Here is a 21,659-nt window from a genome sequence, read left to right on the forward strand (position 1 = left end):
AAAGACACAGACTGGTTCACCAGAGGCTTAAATACAAATCAAAGAACAAAACAAAAATGAAGTGAATTAAGGAAAACAAAACCGAGGGGCTGGTGAGGTGGCTGAGTGGTTAAGAGTGCTTGCTGCCCTCATAGAGGAGCAGAGTTAGTTCCCAACACCCATAAGATGGCTCACTCCATCTACAACTCCAGCTTCCTGGGATCCAACATCCCCCTCTGACTTCTGCATGTACCTGCATTAACATACACATGCACAGAAACACACATGTATACACAATTAAAAACAAAATCTTCATGAAACAAAACCTATGCAATCTACCACCACAAAAGCAGCCAAAGGCTATAATTTTAAGTGATACAGTTGCTTTCCAGACCGAGAGTTGTTCATTTCTGCACTAAGCTGCTTTACAAAACACAATGGATTTTGTGGTAATCTATAGGAATGTATAGACTTTTAGTCAACAATAAGGTATATAGTAAAATCTAACCCAGAACTTTCCATCCAAATGAAAATATTTAGAACAGTGAAAGATAAGAAAAAACCCCAGTCCAAAGCATATTGTTAAAGCATACAAAATAAAAACAGAAGCTTGGCTAAAAATGTTAATAAATCATGAAAATGGAATTGTCTTTCTTACAGCATTTTATGTCTTTTATGTTCAAATTTAGTAATACTTGGCTATTTTATGCATTTTCCCTTGCTCTTGTGTTTATTCACACTGTAATATTTTAGAGTGAAATATACACATGCTATAATTTTTGTTTATTATGATACACATGCCTCACTCTATACTGTTCTAAAATGGTTTGGATTCACCAAGATTTACAGCAACATTGCAAAGTTGCTGGTATCTTCACTGTGCACACCCATGCACATAGTCTAAAGTCTTGTCTACTTTATCACCTATGTTTCAGAACATATAGACATTTCAAGGAATATCAGTGACTTTTTGTGTATTTGTGTATATGCATGTCTGAATGTGGTACACCCACTCACACACAGGTATGTGTGCACATGTGTGTATGTGAGTGAGTATATATGTGTGAGCATGTGCATGTATGTGCTTGTGTGTGTATGTGCATGTGTGTGCATGTGTGAGTGAGTGTATGTGTGTGTGAGTGTGTGCTTGTGTATGTATGTGAATGAGTGTATGTGTGTGTGTGTGCATGTGTGTGCGAGTATGTGTGTATGTGCCTGGTGTATGTGAGTATATGTACATGTGAGTGTGGATCTGTGTGTATATGAGTGAGTGTATTTGTGTAAGTGCATGCTTATATGTGTATGTAAATGTGTGTGTGTGTGTGTGTGTGTGTGTGTGTACAGAGGCATGTGCCCACTGGTGCCTGTGTGGAGGTCAAAGAAGGAAGCCAGGCATCCCATCTTATCATCTGGTCTCTCATTAACCTGGAAGAGAGTTGTCATCCAGAAAGATCAAGTGATCCTCCTTGATCTACCTTTCCATATCACTTGGTCAAAAGGGATGTGCACTGCCATGCCTAGCTTTTTATTTGGCTGTCGGGGACTCAAACTCACTTCCTCATTGTTGTACAAGCACTCTTACCCACAGAGCCATCTCTCAATCCCCCTAATGACATTAAAGAAATCCAAATCTTTTTATGCATATCATAAATAAATGTTTGTCACTCTAGGATGGTCTAGGTAGATGACCACTACCTGAATTTAGAGTATATTTTTATTTGCCTGTTTTTATATGTGTATATCCATATATGCTATGCCTGAAAGATATGCTACAGAGCTTCCTCAGGAAAAACCCCCAAACCAACCCTTTTACTATATTCCCTGCAGGGTCTTCACTACCCCAACATTTTTAGGATTTAGCTTCATGCTTTCAAAGCCTGATTGAGAAGTTCAGTCTATATAACAGTCTTATTAGAATTTAGGGACTAGGAATTATATGTCCCAAGAACATTTGCTGCAGAGGATTCTAAGTGTGCATCACATCTTTCCTGGGAACTTTTGGGGATTATTGGTCAAGGTATGTTTGGGGAAGGGGTGAGATAGGGGTCGCTAAGGTGCACCACTGGCTTGGTTGTTTGATTGCCACTGCCAGTGGGATAAACACATGCTTAAAATGTCCAGCTGAAAGTTTTCTGTCCCTCCCCAACATGTCACCACTGAAAATTTTCTGTTTATACAGACAGGGGAACCTTTACCACTGGAGCTTTATTTTTATCTAGATAGAACACAGTTTTGAGGTGGTTAAGTTTTTATTTTTATTTTTTTTTTTTTTTTTTTACCAGTTTATATTCAAGGTTTTAAAAAAAGTCCACATGTTCTGAGGAACTTCCCATGAACTCTCCCTTGCTTTTCTCCAAATTCAACTGCAAGTCCAAAAATATGGTGACTGAATCCAGTCATGCTAAACTAGCTGGCGTACTCTAATGTCAAGAGTTCCTCTGCCCCAACAGCCTGGCTTCTGTCTCCACTCTGCAGTTTTTAGAGAGCCTGTCCCTTTGGCTGTCAGGATGGAGGGCTACTCCTCAAAAAACAGAGCTTCATATGCTACAGAAAACATCCACTATTTATCCATCACCTCACTCTCTCTTCTCTTAACCTTTCGTCTTTCAAATGAGTACATTTCAAAAAGAAAATCAGAGCACACTGTGAGATGCCCCTCATACATTTGGTCATTTATAAGCCATACATTCAAAATCTCAGTTCTCCATGCACATAGAGGACAGTTGAGTGTCTAATTTCTGTAAATTCTCTTATGTGATCTTTTTGATGGGTAGCACAGCCTGCATCACAACCTGGAGATGCTAACTGAGATATAGAATACTCACATGCAAGTTCCCTGTACAAAGCAAGCATCAGGTATCTAAGGACCTGGCCACACCACCATGAAATGGCATCTCACTTCTGAAACAGCAGCATACAGCGTCAATTTATGTGTCATCTCTGGAGGTATTTAACATGGTGATTGCCTCTGGTAATGGATCCATCCATCAAGTCAGCATTGAAAATTCTCCAGAAGTCTTTCTACTTTAGTACTTTCATCTTGAATAGATTCAGTATTCAGCGTCTTCCTGGTATTGCATTATATTAACCCATCTTTGCCTTCAAAGACCTGGTCTAAGCCTTTTTTTTCTTGGAGTTTCTTGCTTATTGAGCATTGTATCCAGGAACAGGAAGTTCCCATGATCTGACTCTTGGTTTTGTTTATGGCTTTATTATCTTTTTTGTGATTCAGTTTGTCCTGTCTTGTTTCCCACAGGCATGCTGCATGATTTAATCCATTGTAAAATAGTTTGGGATGCGTTAGGCAACACCAGCAATAGGAGAGAGTAGACAAGTAGTTTACATTTCTGGTGTATGAGAACTATTAAATGTTCTTGAACTATTACCCTTTCTTCTTTATTCTGACATTCTTAATTGGGTAATAGGTCATCTACAAGGGGATTGTTATAACCATGCACATTGTATGCCTCTTTCTGAATCTTTGATCTGAGTAGGACACCTACAACAGACCAAAGAAATTATTCACTCCAAGTTGTAGCTCATGAACCAATGGGTTTTACTGTGGTTCATACAGAAACATGGTGGCTCACAGGTAGCTGAATTACAGAATGCTTATTGCAACATAGATCATAGGCCACTGTAGTATGTTTCTGGAATTATCTTCACAATGTCCAGACAGCTCCACCAGAACCACCTCTCCCACCAATTTTCTTACTGCTTATATAACCTAGGGAGACAAGGAAGTCTTTCCACCGGAAGATATATACCAGTGTACTATGGTCCAGGAGAATTTTAATTACTGTAAATAAATACATTGCTATGAACCTCAAATCACCATTCAAAGACATGTGATTGCCTTTTGTTGATATATTAAATTTGAAACTTTGAAATTTCCATTAAAATCAAAATAGCATAGTTCAGAGTGCCTGCTAATAGTTTTAAATAATTCTCGCCTTTACTTGCCATGTAAATTTATTTTGCTGGGAAAAGATAGCATTAAAGAGACATGTCCTTAGTGGAAAAAAATTGAATTGTAATGGAAATTTCCAGGTGGAAAAGTAGTGTAGAGGAATTAAGAAGTTGCTGTTTCCTTTCTAATTCTGTGAAATTGTAGTGGTGGCTGACAGCCGTAGCAGCAAAGAAAGATTGATGGAAAATATGTAAGTGAAATATATGTGCTCATACTCCATAAAATTATTTACTTCACTTGAATAAACATTTAGAACATCATTAAACCCAGGCAGTAATGGTTAATATTATATTTGTTATTTAAATAATAAGAACAAATCTTAAATGTTAGAAAAAAATCAGCATAAAGAGAACATTTTTTTGCTGAGCCAAAGAATAAATAAAATCAAGCGGTGAAATATTTTTTGACATTTAGCCATTTGTATTTGTCAAATATATATGTGTGGCTCTTACATGTATAAGGAAATAAAGTATTTAATCAAATAAAGAGTACGTAATTTTATTCCAGATCAATATATCTCCTTTCTCAGATAGTTAGCTTTAAGTATAAAGGCATTTCATTATTATCGATTTATCTTTTCCCGTCTTCTGTGTACACTTATTCTAGTTTATGCTTTAAGTTTTCCAATCCAAAAACCAAGTTCCCTGCTTACGTTATAGAATGTTTGACACTGCTGGCTGGCACATTTAGCATTTTGAAGCCAATAACTAAACTTCTGAATTCAGATCAAGCTAAAGTGGTGCCCACAGTTATTTCTACTCTAGAGACTTCCTTTGAATCCTATGGAAATAAAGAAAATACTTTGCATGAATTTAGGTGAAACTAATAATGATTCCAGAGGGCTTATTTCTCTCTTCTAATGCCGAGGATAATCAAATGTATGTTTTTATTTATTTATTTATTTATTTATTTATTTATTTTACCTTATAAATTTTACTGTGATACCAAATACCGACTTTTTTTTTTTTTTTTTTTTTTTTTTTTGCACAGTGTACTATGGCTTTACTTTGGTTTCCTCTTATCAGGTTGTCCAGACAAAAGCTTTGGATCCAAGTGTAAGAACCCTTTAGGTGGATTTCAAGGATGTATGAGACTCATCTCCATCAACAACAAAATGGTAGATCTGATTGCAGTCCAGCAGGGGTCCCTTGGCAACTTCAGTGACCTTCAGATAGACTCATGTGGCATCTCAGACAGGTAAAGATAGCCTCACAGCTTCTCATTAACCTATTTAAAATTTTGATATATATATATATATATCTCCAGAAATGATATATGTGACTATGTTAATTACATATAAATATGCTACCATCCTACAAAGCTCATGCTGTTATGGTTTTATTTTTATTTATTGTTTAATCTTCTGTGTGTGTATGTGAGTGTGGGTGTGATAAGTCAGGTTATTATGCTTATACAGCAAACAATTCAACCACTGTGACATTTTCCCTGCCCTGCTATAGTTCTAGATGTCCATACATGTCCCAAAACTTTATTATTAAACTCAATACACTACGTTACCAAAACAGTAAAATTGACTGCTAAGTACTAGTAAACCAGAGACCTATGTGCTAGATTATCAAGCTGGCTTTTGAAACCCTGACTGCTGAGTATATTCAGAGGCAAAGGAACAGGATTTGTGCCTATTGTAATGTTCACTGTCATAGTCCATTAGTGACTTCTGTGTAGGAGCAGAAAAATCACTTCCCCTAGAAATGCTGGGAGTATTGTATTGATCAAGGTGTGAGCATAACGCCATAAACTCAGTAGGAGCACAAGCACAGGACATGGCAATGAGGAATAGAGAGTTAATTATGGAGGATGAGCAACTTCTGACATAATAACCCACAGTTAGTTATAATTAAAAACTATAGGTAGGCCTGGGCCACCATAGTGAAGAAGTCATACCAACCATGCTTTGTAACCAAGGTGGCTAAATTTAATTACTAAGTTTGATGGAATATCACACTGTTGCAGATTTAAATCCATATACCAGACCCTGAACTAAGCACATAAATGCTTATGAATATTTCAGCCTACCCTCCTGAAGTCTTGACAGCAACTGTGTGAGAAATAGGGAAAAGGTTGTATGGAGAGGTTAGGTTGGCTAAGAAAACCGAGTCCAGCCCCAAAGCCAGGAAGTCATAATTGTATCTCTGCCAGCCTAAACAGCATTATGGCTACACATTAGCATTATAGGTTGTTAATCTTTCATCCACTAATTATAAATTAATCCATTAATAATAAATGGATCATTTAATGGTTTAATAAGTTATAATTTAAAATAAGTGGAAACATTGAAATTTGACAGGAAGTTAATACAATACAATCTTTATTTTTTTTTAACTTTTTAAAAAGTGTAGCTGGATTTAAGTAGAATCAAAGTTGTACATAAATATAGTATACATAAAAAAACACAGATGCTCACTCACGTATACATGGGTCTTCATGCATGTACTTTCAACTCATATAGTCTTTATATACTATAACACACACACACACACACACACACACACACACACTTGTAAATGTTGTAAATGTCACTTTTATTTCCTCAGATGAAAGGATCAGATGAGAGCCACATCCAAGCTGTGTGAACACGAAGCTTGGGCTGAGCTGAGAGCATTTCTTTCTCTGTTCTAACTAGCTCTAGTCCTCAGTCTGGAAGCTTTTAGTCTCTGCACAATCTAATCTTCTGAAATGACTGATTCAATCTAGTGTCTCTCCGCTTCTCACTGAATTGCTCCGCTTGGTTTCAATGTTCTAATCTTCTGGCTTCTTCTCATTCTTTGGCTCACTCTGTCTTCACCTGTGTCTACCTTCTTCTCTCTGTAACTTGTCTTTGTAAAACTGTCTCAGTATACCTGTTATTCTTCACCCCCTGCCCACTTTGTCTGTCTGTCTGTCTGTCTGCCTGTGCTCTTAAGTAGTCTCTCTTTCCTATGTTCTTGTGAGACCCGGGCACATCCTATCTCTGACTCATTCTGCCAAACCTTTCATTGCTTTCTCACTTTGTCTGTTCCTCAATTAGACATTACTTTCAAACTTTGTTCTACAGATCAACCTTACCTTCATTGTTATGGATTAAGGGTGTGTCTGTATTTCAATCAGATCACATGGAAATTCTGATTGCAGTCATGAATTCCAGCATGTCTGCATTCCAGCAGGATCATATAGATCTAGAAGTTCTTCAAGTATGATCCCTTGCCAGAGCAGCCATGTTGCTGGATTAAAATTTCTCTCTATGTAAGATCATTCCCAGTCACGTGACTGAAAACTCTCTGTACACTCACGCAGCTTTCACACTGCTTTACAGGTGCACATTCCCATGTATCCCAAAACACATATTTATACCATTCTCACACCTGCATCCAACACAACCATCTTCATGCTTTTCACATACACATGCCTCTCACCCAGTCACCTAGTACACTCTCTCTTCCAGAAGTGACTTATTCATCATCCTCTGTGGACATGAATCAAGGTTTTCCTAAATCCAGAGACTCTGATGACTATGAGACAAGGGCAGAATGACTGGATCTGTAGGATGGGAAAATTTCTGTCTCCAGATCTGGAGCAGACACCTAGAGCATTGCTGGGACACCCCTAACAGATGTGAGCACATAAATATTTATTAAGTTATTTAGACCCATGCCACTTTTTTGGTGAAACTACTACATATGACGTTTAAAAAAAAACCCAACTCTTTAAAAATATCAAGAGATCAGTAGAGATCACTATCCTAGCCTTCGCCTCCATTCCATGACAGTGGTGATTTGTAGTCGATGACCAATCCTTGGCCCTTTACTCTAAGTGTACACTGTGCTATCTTTGAGCTAGGATCATTCTGTCCCTCTCAGTGAATGAATTTCTCCCCATAGTCCTCTACTCTTGCTTTCCTCTTTTCTGTGGAAGCCCATAAGCCCATTGAGCCTCTCTGTGCTCTCATGTGGGTTTATTCCATGGCATTTGAAGATAATCTTGTGGCACAGAAAGCATGGCTTTGTAGGGAGTAGCTTGGTGAGTGAGTTGTGCGAGGAGAGGGTTTTCATTAGTTACTGTGTATGAGCCCTACAGGTAGCTACCATTTAGTTCCCTTGAATGTGATAATGTTCTAGATCTAAAGTCAATATCATTCATTCCAGCCAAGCATTACATCCTATGAAAGCCTTTGAAATTGAAAGTGTGCTGAACAGAGAATCTGGCTGAATGAAAATTTTGCCTGTCACTTCAGGTTTGGGTATGTCGATGGATGTGTTTGTTCAAAGTCATATGCAATGAAAACGGTGATGGAAATGTCTGGGGAAAAGATTTAGACGCCTGAGAAAATGGGTTGATGGATTGTTTGACTTTGTATTGGAAGGACTAGCAAAGAGGACAGTGTACAGTGCAATTGTTTAGAGCCCTGGGTGAGAGCAAGAGCTCTGCCATGCAGTGCAGACTGCAGAGGTTACAAGTTGGCCAACACTATCCTATAATGAAGTGGGTAAAACTCACAATTCAGTTTTTCACATTTTATTTACAAATGGGAAAAGTCTTATCTGACAAATTTGAATTGAACAAAAAATTTTCCCAGTTAGCTTCTGAAAAAAAAAATCAAAGGGAAACAACCCATGTACCAGGTCAATTAAAGATATTTTTGTTTCTTTTGATTTTAGGCAAAATTGTTTGATCTTTCTTTTTTAAAAACAATAAGACCTTTGGAAGAAAAGTCACCTCTGACCTTTTCTTATTTGATTGTACACTAAGTTTGCTACTGTTTTAATATTTTTAAATTCCTTTTAAACTAGATTGTTATTGAGGTCAAATGATTAAAAATTACACACATTATGATAGTGTGCCTAATGGGTTCCTACAGACTTATAAGAATACTAAGTATGTATGAAATTATTGGGTGCAGATGTATATAAACATTCTTTTCTTTGGATTCCCCAAAAAGAAGATTCCAAAGAAGAATTACCTTAAGATTGTGTTCATCTGCAGGGTGTTGTGGCACAAGCACTTGGGAGGCTGAAGCAGTTAGAGCTCTATGAGTTGGAGGCCAGCCTAGTCTACATAGTGAGTTACAGGCCAGCCTGATCTACATAGTGAATTCCAGGGTAGCTAGAGCTAGAGTGAGACACCTGTATCAACAACCCTGTACCAAAAAGGATAAAGCTTGTATTTGTGAGTACAAGGTCATGCTTGCAGTAAGACTTTCTGGATCGTGAGACTACAGGTGACCTCTCATCTTTTGTCCTGTATTTTTTTGTTCTGTGTACAGTGGACATCTATTTTTTAATCAAGGGAAAAATCAATAACACTATTTTCAGTTAACATTGGAAAAGGGATATAAGCGAAACATCAAGTTCCATCTTCAGCTCTGATAAAGGGGCAGCAGAAAGTCCATCACAAATACATTCTGGCAGGCTCTGTATTTTTTTTTTTTTTTTTTTTTTTTATTGAAAATTGATGAGAATATTGGAAGCTTTGGTCTTTATATATTATTCATTCTAAACTCTGAAAGACATCAGTGGTCTAATCAGCTTTTTTAGTCTAAACTAGAAGTTCACAAATGATGTTTATACACGACACTTTACCTATGTCAAGATAATTTCTTCTATAGTGCCTCTAAACCAAAGACATCACTGACATTTTCATTCAAAAAATAAGGTTAGGGCTGGAGAGATGGCTCAGTCTGTAAAGTGTTTGGCTTACAAACATGAAGACTTGAGCTCAGAGTCATGGCACTTTTGTAAAAGGCCAGACATAGTGGCATACCTCTGTAATCTTAGCATTGGGGAATGGGGTTAAGTCATAGACAGTTTGGTCCTTAGAGCTCATTGCCCAAGAAGTCTAGCCCAGTTGGTGAACTTGGATTCCATGAGAGATCATGTTTCTCAAAAACAAAGATGAAGAGCAATCAAAAAAAGTCACCATGTGACCCTTTGGTCCCTATATACACCTGCACACATGTGCATGTGTACCTGAAGACACACAAATGCATATTCTACTTGCACATACCACATTACACACATGGACCACATACACATAGAGTTTCAAAAACATGCGATGTCAGCTACAGTGAGGAGACATAGCCCAACACTACCAGCTGTAGTAGCCTGAGGAATCCCCACCTTAGGAATTTCTACTTAGGTAAACTAGAGAAAAGAATTTTGGACAAGTCAGAATGAAATAGAGAAATCGAACTAATGAGTTTATTAAGAGTTGGGAAGCTTTTCTCTCAAAATACAATTAGAGCATAATTATGCCAATTTGTACCCGTGAGGTACAAGATAGTCCTCATACCTAGTCCAACATTTTGTTGAGTAACCAGAACCTCTGTCATCTATCCTAACTAAAACATTTAGTTCTGAACCTGGTTTTAGGATGAATGTCAGCTGACTACCATCCACTCAAGTCTTTTCTCTCAAGGTAAATAGCTATAAGTTTTCAACCCCGTCAGAAATCCAGAATGACTGAGTTAAGTATAATTGTGGGAAGCACAAAGCATAGCTTCTAAAACTTAGCCAATTTATAGAGACCTCTGAACACCTGGACATTCGCTCTACTTCAAAACGTTGGAGCATCTGTTCTTCTGCCTTCTGGCCCAGGATCATCAGACAGACCTTAGTGCTGCAGAATTATTAAGGGCTGATTACTCTGTCTAGGCAGATATAATCAGTCGATTATTCTGCAAGTGTGTCCTTTTCTGGACAGTAATTTGTCTGTAGAAGGAAAGTGGCAATTCTTGCCTAGTGGCTGTCTCACCACAACTGGAGTAACTCCAAGGATGCTCAATTTCTTCTTAGAATTCAATATAGGAAGCTGTCTGGAGCAGACAGGTCTCTAATGAAAATGAACATTAATACAGAAATGTTTGTCATGTCAATTCTAAGGTTTTCTGATGTTTTGAAAACCAACTATCCATGTAAGGTAATCTGGACTGTTGCCTGTTAACTCCACTCAGCTATTTCTAAATAAAACATAGAGAACACCCTTATAATAAACTCCAAGCCATGAATTTGCTATAGTCCCTTAACTCACAGGCTGACCACCTCAAATCAGTTAAAAAAAAAGTTAAAGAAGGACTGGGTCTAAGCTTTGTATTCCTAAATGTGTTATACTGGTACAATGCCTATGAGAGTAACAATATTCATCTCACTCTTATATCACTAAGAGGCTCATGCCAATGAAAACCTTAGCTAAGGTGGGAGGAGTACTGAGAGGAAGAGAAGGAGTAAGAAGAGGAGGAAAAGAAGGAGAGGAGAAGCTAGGTGATGAAAGAGAGAAAGAGGGGGAAGACAGGGAGGCAGATGTTCATGTATCTCCACCAGTCAAAGATAGTTGATATATCTAGGTTGGGTAGTGGGTTAAACCTCTGATTGAACAATACCAAACTTATAAAGCCCATGATTAACATTTTTTAAAAAATGTATATGTGCAAAAAGAAAAAGGGGCAGGGGATAGGGGTTTTCTAAGGGGGGGGGGAATGGGGAAAGGGGATGGCATCTGAAGTGTAAATAAAATATCTAATAAAAAAAAAGAAATGAGACGATAAGGAAGAATATGGAATGCTTAAGCCCCTAGGTACTAAAAACATTTATGAATAAAATGAATCATTATGGACATGTATAATGTACACAGTGTAATAGTTTAATGTTTAAAAGTTATAAAATAAATCAATATTTTTATTCTAAAAAAAAAAAAAAAAAAAAAAGAGTTGGGAAGCAATAGTAGACCCTCCAGACCTAAGTGTTGGTATTTAGAGAGAGATATGAGGACAATGCAGAAGTAAGACATGGGTGCAATCTGAGAGAGAGAGAAAGAGAGAGAGAGAGAGAGAGAGAGAGAGAGAGAGAGAGAGAGAGAAGTATCTTTACAAAGACCCACATGTGTGTGCGCGCGCACACACACACACACACACACACACACACACACATGAATCATTCTGTAGCTTGCTAAGTAATGTTGCTTCAAGAATGTAATTTACAACAAGGTTTTAAAATGAAAAAACAAACAAAAAACCCAAAAAACTGCACAAATTGTTTTATTTTTTTAATCTTAAATCATCTTCTTTTGTGAGTAAAAGTATATGGTTCTCTTTTTAAACCAAGTATGTTATTTAAGTACAGGGACGAGAGGAGTGGCGATACAGTTAAATTCAAAGGTATATTCATTCTGGCTCTAAGTAAGCACATTTCAGCCCTTCATTTTGGGATGTATTTTTAAAAGTAAGTACTACAGACATTTAAAAAAATAAAAATTATGTTTGTTTGTGTGTGTGTATGTGTGTGCGTGCACAAGCACACGTGCTCACCTGCATGTGTGCGCACATGTTGCTTATGTGGAAGACAGAAGGCAACTTGCAAGAGTCATGTCTCTTCTTCCACCATGTGAGTCCTAGTGGGTCAGACTCAGGTCATCAGGCTTGGCAGCATGTGCCTTTAGCCTCTAAGACATCTTTGCATGAAATTCTAATTGCATCAGTTGTGTCGAGGTTTCTCGACACTTATTCAGCAGAAAGCAACACAGATGTCAGGACAAGGGGTTTCCTTCCTTCCAGGGCCCCTTACTATCTTCTGTCTTTTTCATCCTGCTATAGGTCCAAAGAGTTTAATGAGCATGTATCTCCTAGCAGTTGATTGTCAATGTGATTATGTAACGTCTGTTTGTATTTATAGAACTTAATTAGATTCAGGTCCTTCTATGGAGAGAAGGAATACAGGTTCTGTCATTGGTATTTGCATCCTAGCATCTCAAAGGCATAGTCCTGCTGAGAGCCCTTCCTGGTTAAGAAAACTAGTAAGAGGTTAGAGAAGATTTATTTCTCAAAAAGACCAAGAAATAATTCACAGTTGATCATTTTCTAACAGAAAAGCTCTAAAGAGAGGCTGGTAAACGACTGTGGCCTACAAGAAACTTAGCTAGCATTTATCCAAGCCGAGGGCAAAGTCGGAACCATCTAAGCCCACCAGGAATGCTTCAGACTTCAGCAGAGGGTCCTCAACTTCTTTTCTCAAGATTCTCCCAAGTGTTTTAGACAATCTTCACTATGCCCCTTTGTTGAAAGATAAACCTGACCCTTTGATTTTAATACAGGAGCTCTCAGCCACAATGAGAAATATTAGGTTATCTTGGGGCAGGAGAAATGGCTTATCACTTAAAAAGAAAATCTACTTATGGTGAGGACAAGAGTTTGGTTACTAGCACCCACCTTGGGTGGTCTATAACCATCTGAGACTTCAGCTTCTTGGAAATTCATACCCTCTTCTGGCCTCCTCAGACACCAGCATCCACATGTATACACACACACACACACACAGACACACACAGACACACACACACACAGACACACACACACACACACACACACACACACACACACAATTAAAATTAAAGTAAATCCTTAAAAAATTAGTTATGTGATATGATGTATATTTTAAGTGCTTCAGTAAAGAACACTTTAATTATCTTAGCATTATGCTCTTTTCAGTATATATACAGTGAGTCCTCTGATATAAAGTGATTCATATAAATTGAAAAGAGACACAATTGTTTAGTCTTTGGACTGCTGACCTGTACGGGACCCTGTGTAACTTTTCAAAGCCTAGAGTCAGATCAAATGATGTGCTATGCTCACTATTTTTTCTCCCTATTGGTTTCCCATGATCCTCTATTTTAAAAATACATTATTCCTGATGTTGCTTCTAGAGCATAGGTTGTGATTAAAAGGATGTATTATGATTTAATGTCGGAACTGAGCTACCTAAAGTGGGTAAACGTACTGTGCTTGATAGCTGTTGAGTAGGGCAGTTATTTCTCTTGGAAAGTTACAATAACCAGGGTAGTTCTCATGAGTTAGGTTCAGCAGCAGAAAACAGCCCAACACTGCTTGGCATGTATCAGTGGACACTGGGCATGCTTGGGCATTTCTAGATCTGTGAACATCCTTTCCTCTCCATTCTCTCTTTCCTTACCCTTTCCTCAGTCAATCTGCGTTCCCATTCTCAAGCAGTATTGTAACTCAGATGATGTAAAGTTATTTCCTGTAAGTTGTTTTAGTCTGGCTAGCATTGACTTCCACAGTATGTAACTTAGGGAAAATAAAGAGCTGTTATATGGTGATATGTGTTAATGAGTCGTCAGATGTAGTTGGGAATTGGTCAAACCCAAAGGACTTTAATGCCCCAAGGTTTAGTTCTGTTAGACAAGTGCCTCAGTACCAGACTGTGTAACCATTGGTCATGTGGAATTTGCTCTCTATGTGGTCAACATCCTTGTTTCATATGACCATTTGTGACCAATGATCAACACTCACAGTGATTAACAGCTTCTTCTCTTCCTTTTAGGTGTTTGCCCAACTCTTGTGAGCATGGTGGTGAATGTTCTCAGTCTTGGAGCACCTTTCATTGTAACTGCACAAACACGGGGTACACAGGAGCCACTTGTCACAGCTGTAAGCCATACGCACCTGCTTGCTCTTCTGCCTTCTGCTTCCTTTGCATTGCTTTCTCTGATATCTGTGCCTATGTGACCTGTGTGACCTTGTATTGGGATACATAGCCTGAATTTCAGCACCCATTTGGTTCTAGTTTATAGTCCACACCTCATTTCATAAAAATCACCATAGAAACATATAAAACAAAAAGGAGGGAGGTCAGATAGTTAGAAAGGACAAAAATGTGTACAAAAAGGAAAAGACAGTGAAAGACAAAATAATAAAATAAGATGTAGACTGTGTGGTCACTTTCTGCTACCCAAACTGGACACCATTTGACTGAGAACTTTCTAGAAGAACAGTATATGTTGAATTAGGATCAGTTACCAGATTCTTTGTTGATTCCAAAAAATGAAAGTATTTTCAGAAGCCATGTTGGATGGCCTGGGATGGGTGGTATGGAGATTCATTCATCAGGTACCATCCAAGAGAGTGGTGTTTCATTTGGGCATTGATAAGTGAATACCATAAATTGGCTGGCTTAGGTACAGTCTAAATTGGTTTCTTACAGTTTGGTGGCTGGAAATTCAAGTTTACGGGAGTTCAAATCTTAGGCTTTCCTGCTTTCTGGTTCACAGATTGTCGATTTCTTCCTGTGTTCCCACACAGCCCAAAGAGTGATAGCTCTCTATGAGCCCCATTGCCTATCTTTCATTAAGACTTTACTCCCATGACCTCACCACCCCCAGAAACCCTATCTCCTAAACCACACTATTAGGAATTAAGTCTCCTTTAAGATCTGTTTAATGAGTTGATGGCATCTAAGTAGGACAGGCAATTATTATAGTAATATAGTTAATTTTATTGAGCACTTTCTAAATTCCAAGTGTAGATTTGTTATTTCATACATGCTAAGTCATTTGATTCTGATAATCCCCTATTAAGTCAGTACTGTTACTGGCCTAGTTAACTCGTGATATAATTTAGGGATATTAATAAGCTTCCCAAGTTGACTTACAGAGAGTAGGCAGAATGGAGGAGCTCCAGAGCCTGAGGTCACAGCACATATTTTTCTATATTATAAACCATGCGCCTTTTTTCTACTGAAATATTTACTTAAGCTGCAAGCCTTATGTTATTTCTGTAGTCTACTTGTTCAATACTTGTTCAATAAGGGAGTGACCCAAATGCTTATCCTCCACACCCACTGTTTGATATTATGTCTTAAATTCTGAGCAACACAGAAGCAGAAGTTGACTTGAAGCAAGAGTGTCCACTGCAAAGTCAATTGCCATACAACCTTGGGCAGGTCAACCATACAGCTCATTGTTTTGTGTCCCTACTTGAGTGGGAATCAGAATCCTTGGCTCTTATTTCTGGACATGCTACAGAAGACTCCAAGAAGTTCTAGTTCAAGAGTAGAGAGACTGTTCAAGAGACTCCGTAGGCCCTATCAGTTCCTCATGGGTCCACAGTCAAGTTGATTATATATATTGCAGTGTCTCCTCAGATCTTGTAAAAAATGTTCACTGGAGATGAAACCTCACCTAAGCTGTCACCAGAGGCTACGTTCCTCAACTATGTCACTCAGCTACTGACGGACAGTATATCTCAATTTTTTTTAAAATATCATTTACCATCTCCACTACAATAAATGATTCAAATCTGAAAGCTATCAAATGTATTGGAATTGACTCTGCTTGTTTTATTGTTATTAATAAGTGAATGTAACTGTAAACACAAACAGCTCTGAGGAGAAACTTGAATGGGAAATAGAAAGGTCCTTTGACACATAGCCCATAATGTGATTAGAAAATTAACAGGATAGGTCCACAAGCAGAATACTTAAACAGAGCTGAAGGCTTTTTGTCCACAATGTTCTGAGAAACAGGGTGAGAACAATACTGTTGGTCATAGTGTAGAAGCAAAGATGAAGTCTTCTAGAAGATTCTCTTGGAATCTCAGCATGTGGCTGGTTGAGGCTAGACTGGATTAATAGAGCTTGTTTTCAAATAGAAAAGGGTTGAATTAGGAAATAACCATCATGCCATATAAGTTCAGTTAGTGAACATTAAAGCAAAGGTATTTCCCATTTGGGTCTGGAGAGATGACTCATCAGCTGAGCTCCAGTCCTGCTCTTACAAAGGATCTGAATTCTGTTATCAGTGCCCTCTTGAACCATCGCACAACCTTCTACAACTCCATTTCCAATGGATTCAACTTTTCTGGCCTCCCAAAGCTCCTGAACTTATGCTCACATACTCCACCCACACATGCATACATTTAATTAAAAACAAAACAAAACAAACAAACAAAAAACAATGGGCTAGAGAGTTGGCTCAGCATTTAAAAGCACGCACTGCTCTTCCAGAGAACCTGACTTCAGTTTCCAACACTCAGACCAGGGGGCCAAAACTTCAGAAAGATCTGACTCTTTTGGCCTCTGTATCTGGCCTCTGGTATCTGTATTCACACACATGCACATGCACACGCACTCACATACTTTCATGTAATTAAAAATAATAAAAGTAAATCTTAAAACATAAAAATAAAGTTTTAAAAGGTATATTTTCCTTGTCCATTTGTGTGCTTTTGGGAACTCATCAGCATCCCAAAGTTATGTGTCTGTCTCTGGCAACCACTTTTAAGGCATTTATAACCATATGCAAATGCCCCGTAGAATATAAAACTAACCATTTTACATGCCCACTTCAATGCACAATGCAAATATAGCCACAAACCACTGCGTCCTTATGTCTCCATCTATGTAATTTAAATAGGAAGAAATGAAGCCATCAAATTGCAGAGCAATAATGTAGAAGGGAGGTTCCAGAATATTCTGAAAAAAATTGTAACTTTTTACAAATTAGCTGCAATGTTTCATGTTGTCCAAACATTCATTAACACAATTTTCAAAAATTTTAAATTGATTCCGGGGAGGCTAACCAGAGGTTTGTTGTATTTCAGATTTCATGGAATTAAAAACCTAATGGAAGTTACTAGTACATTTGGCTGGGCATTCGATGAGAAGTGTGCATTTCGCAGATGTTAATATCAAGCCTTATGCATGGCAAATATACACTCCTATAATAAAAAATTCAATTACGGATCACAACACAATGAGACCACTTGGGGGCATATTTCATATGAATATTTCCTCTGCTTTGCATCTTAATTGTGTTGAATGCTCATTAAAGAGCATTAGAGAAGTTTCATAATTACATTTAAAACTATAGATGAAGAACTTGGCAAATCATTTTCCCCCCTTTGAAGAAAAATGTTTACCTGTAGTTAAGTTGATGTGAGAAAGTAACATAGTTCAAATATTATTTAAAATGTCCCCATTGCATAATTATTGGGAAGTACCTGATTAGCTCTGAAGGTTATGGTATTGTACTTCAGATGTTAGGTTATTACAAGGTGATACTAGAATTAGATATTCTGAAATGGGTACCACAAGATACCACATTATACTTACAAAGGTCTTAACATTTAAATAGCTGTCTTCTCTTCCCAAGTTCTTCCACCATAAAAAGTAAGCTATATTTTCATTTTGATCTAATAGTCTCCTTCTCCTTTGGTGATAAAAGTGTCATAAAATACAACCTCATTTTTTTGTATGTTATCCATTTCATCCATATTAATTTGTAAAGAAAAGAAGGATGGATTGTGTTTTAAAATATAAATGTTACCTGTTCCCTTGGCCAGCGATGTGCATAGAATTGGGGATCTACTGTAAATCTTTTTAAAATTTGAGAGATTTGTTTCATGTTATTTCATTTATGATGTCTCTTTCTCTCTGTCAGCTGTCTATGAGCAGTCATGTGAAGCCTATAAGCACCAAGGAAATGCTTCTGGATTCTACTACATCGACTCAGATGGAAGTGGTCCTCTGCGGCCATTCCTCTTATACTGCAATATGACTGGTGAGTTTACACACTTCCATTTACTAGATAAATCTGCTTTTAATGCTTAAGACAAAGTAAGTGTAACATTGATCTAATCTGCAACATGACTGAAGCAGATATTAGTTCTAGTTTCCTCTCTGTTGCTGTGATTACCCTGACAAAAGGTAACTTAGAGGAGGAAGGGCTTATGGTAGCTTACAATTCTAGATTCTGATCTATCTTTTGTAGGAAGTCATGGCAACAGGACCTAGTTACGTCGCACCTACAGTGAGGAACAGAGGTTATTAATATAACCTTGCTTAGTACTCAGCTAGCTTTTTCTACTCTTACATAGTCTAGCATATGCAATGACGTTACCCATGGCAGCCTGAGTCTTCCCAGGAGAAAATCATCCTCAGACAGGCACACACAGACCAACCTTCTCTAGATAATTCCTCATCGGGACTCTCTTCCCAGGAGAGTCAAGATTGTAGCAAGATGATCATTAAAACTAAGCATCACAGTACTATTTAGTACAAAGCAACGTAAATATTTAACAGATGTGCTAGTTGAATGTTAATAATTTAAAATACTGTTAGTCTGTATACAAGTGGTAACTGAGCAGTGTTTCTAAAAATAAATGCTTCCTATTGTGTCTCAAAACACACACCTTTGTCAGAGCAGTCGATGCCTAGGAAAGAAAGATCTGAAAAAGAGCCATTGTTTTAAATATGTGCAACTATGAAATTGATTTGTCTTCTAGAATTTCTATTCTACATAAACTCAGACATAAATTAACGGTCACAGAAAAAAATGGGTTTGATTAAATTCAACATCTACCTACAATTCACAAAGAACCAGAGTGCTCAGAAAGATCTTTCAACATGGGTAACCGCTTGTAAATATTGAGAACTTTCCCCACCTTGCCAGTGTGAACAGCATTCTGTCCACTACTGTTTGGGAGGTCTTAGCCAATACAAGAGGTAGAAAAAGCACAAGGATGGGAAAGGATGGCCTATGACTTTCATTATTCATAGATTAGTAAATTATATATTAAAATATCCTGAAGAACCCTAGTAAATTATTTTAATTTATAATAATTACTGGATCCCAAGTTAACATAGAATTGTTTGTTTCTATATACCAGTAGTATGCAATTAGAAAATGAACTTTTTATGATCGGATCTCCAACAGCCTCAAAACTCAAATACCTGGTAAAAAAATACAATAGAGGATTTACAAGGCTTCTCATGGATAGGTATAAAATGTCCTTCATACAATTTAAAATCCTAGTGGTATAGAGGAATATAAAATTTTCATTAATTAAAAGACTCAACATTGTAAAATGTCAGTTCCTGCAAGATTGATATTGATTTTTACTACAAACTTAAATTAAAATTCCAGTGGTGTTTTTGTTTGTAGGTTGGTGTGATTATTTCGATGAGAGTGGATAAGTAGATTATATACTTTATGAACACATAGGAAAGGGTCAGAAACAAGTCAGTCTTGAAGAACAGAGCTGAAGGACTCAGTTCTATCAGGTATAAACATTAGTAAATAGAACAAAAGAGAGACTTTTTTATAGTCTAGATGACTGAGTTTTTACCAAGATGAGAGAAGTGGGTAATGAGAGAAAGGTAACCACTTCAACAACTGGCACCAAGGGAAATTGTATATAAACATCAAAAAAAGAAGGCATATCTATATTCTAGGTATACTGTTTTGTCCAATATGCCAGCCACATTATACTCTAAATTGATTAAAATTAATTCCAAGGTTCAGTAATTTCAAATGCATTTTATCAATCTAAGCAAATATAAGTACTTTAACTAAAACCAAATAATTGCCAGTCAAATTTTAACTGCTGAGTCACCTATAGTAAAAGTTATCCTGATCTTCATGGCATAGATAATTTCCATCAGCACAGGATGTGACATGACATAGTGCTGTGGTTGGACATCCATAGCACTAAGAAAAGCATAGCAAGCCAAGGGGGCAATTTTGAATCGAGTCATGCATTGTTGTTCTTCTATCTGAAGAAAGAAAATTCCAGGCAGAGGCAATAGCAGATGCCAAGTCCTGAGACTTCCAAGCATACTCGGAAACCAGCAACAAACCCAAGTTAGCTTTGAGTATGGCCAGTGAATGGGGCATAGTAAAAGATAAAGAGAGATTCAAATAGAGGGCAGAAGTAGAGGGAGAGTTATGTGGTCCTTACTACAGAGACTTAAGGTCTTTGGGCATTATCCTGGGTGAGGGGGAAACACATTTAAAGTACAATCTTATATGGTGTATACAACCTGAACTCCTTTGATAGGGCTATAGTTGCTCTCATAGTGACAAATGCCTGTCCAAGGGCAAAGAAACAATAGATATAACAATAAAGTTAGGAGGTCATTTAGGAAGCAAAACCACGTCAGTTACTTTCTTACTATTTTGATAAAACTAAGGCAACATATAAAAGAGGATGGGTTTGTTATAGTTCAACGGGGTGAGATTCCATGATGGCAGGGAGGGCAGAGGTAGCAGGTAGCAGGCGGCTGGAGCTGCAGTCAGAAACTCACATCTCAAAACACAAACAGGATGCAGAGAGCAAGTCGCAAAGCCTGCCCTTGGTGAGATTCTTTCCCCACATTCTATTTCCCAATCCCTCTCAAAAAGAACCACCACCAGCTGCGGATCAACTATTCAAATTCTAGAGACTTATGGGGGAACAACCCATCAAATCAGCACGGCAGATGTCTAGCGACAAGCTGGTAGTGGTGCCATTGCCTTTGACCAATAGCAATGCAGATGGGGAAGGAGACCAGCCCATCGTGTGGCACACATATGAGATGCAAGAAAGCAAAAAGAAGCATGGACAGCCAAAGTCTTTGCATTATTGGAGATGAAGTCAGAAAAGGGGTTGAGGAGTGGACATCAGAAATTTCATTTAACTCATTTTGTGTTGATGATGTCTTGTCACGCAGTCAAACAAGATGTGAAGGAGATGGCTGAACAGAGGATAACAACAGGTCTACACTAATATGTAATTCTAAAAAACCACAAGGCAGTGGTTAATCCTGGGCTATTGATTTTTGTGGGGCGAGAATTACTGTAGAACATAACTTTAGAGAGTTTTCAAATACATTGCTTGGTGGCTTCATGAATTGGCAACCGCTGAGGAAACAGTTCTGGAGACCAAAGCAATCTAAAACACATGCTGATTCGACAGGTTTACCTCCCGTGTGTGACTGTACAGTCTGCAGGTTACAGATTCCCAGACAGTGCCAGGGGGGTTTGTTCTCTGAGATCAGGAGAGGCATAGAACCACAAACAGTCTTTCCCAATGGTTATTTTATATATGCAGATTTGCATGTGCTGTTTGAAAACTATGACCCTCAGATTTTTGTATGCATACATTGGT

At 37.8% G+C, this 21,659-nt stretch overlaps 1 protein-coding gene across 2 annotated transcripts in view; it reads left to right on the forward strand.

Annotated features, from left to right (window-relative positions):
- Cntnap4 (contactin associated protein family member 4) overlaps positions 1-21,659 on the forward strand; it is a 292,284-nt gene that overhangs the window by 190,873 nt on the left and 79,752 nt on the right. For both annotated transcript variants that reach the window (XM_034523024.2, XM_076915916.1), the window contains 3 exons: positions 4,975-5,146; positions 14,278-14,384; positions 18,173-18,292. In XM_034523024.2, coding sequence (XP_034378915.1) covers positions 4,975-5,146; positions 14,278-14,384; positions 18,173-18,292 — 399 coding nt within the window. The remainder of the gene's footprint in view (positions 1-4,974; positions 5,147-14,277; positions 14,385-18,172; positions 18,293-21,659) is intronic.

This window comes from Arvicanthis niloticus, chromosome 18, assembly GCF_011762505.2.
Source record: "Arvicanthis niloticus isolate mArvNil1 chromosome 18, mArvNil1.pat.X, whole genome shotgun sequence".
Taxonomy (NCBI): domain Eukaryota; kingdom Metazoa; phylum Chordata; class Mammalia; order Rodentia; family Muridae; genus Arvicanthis; species Arvicanthis niloticus.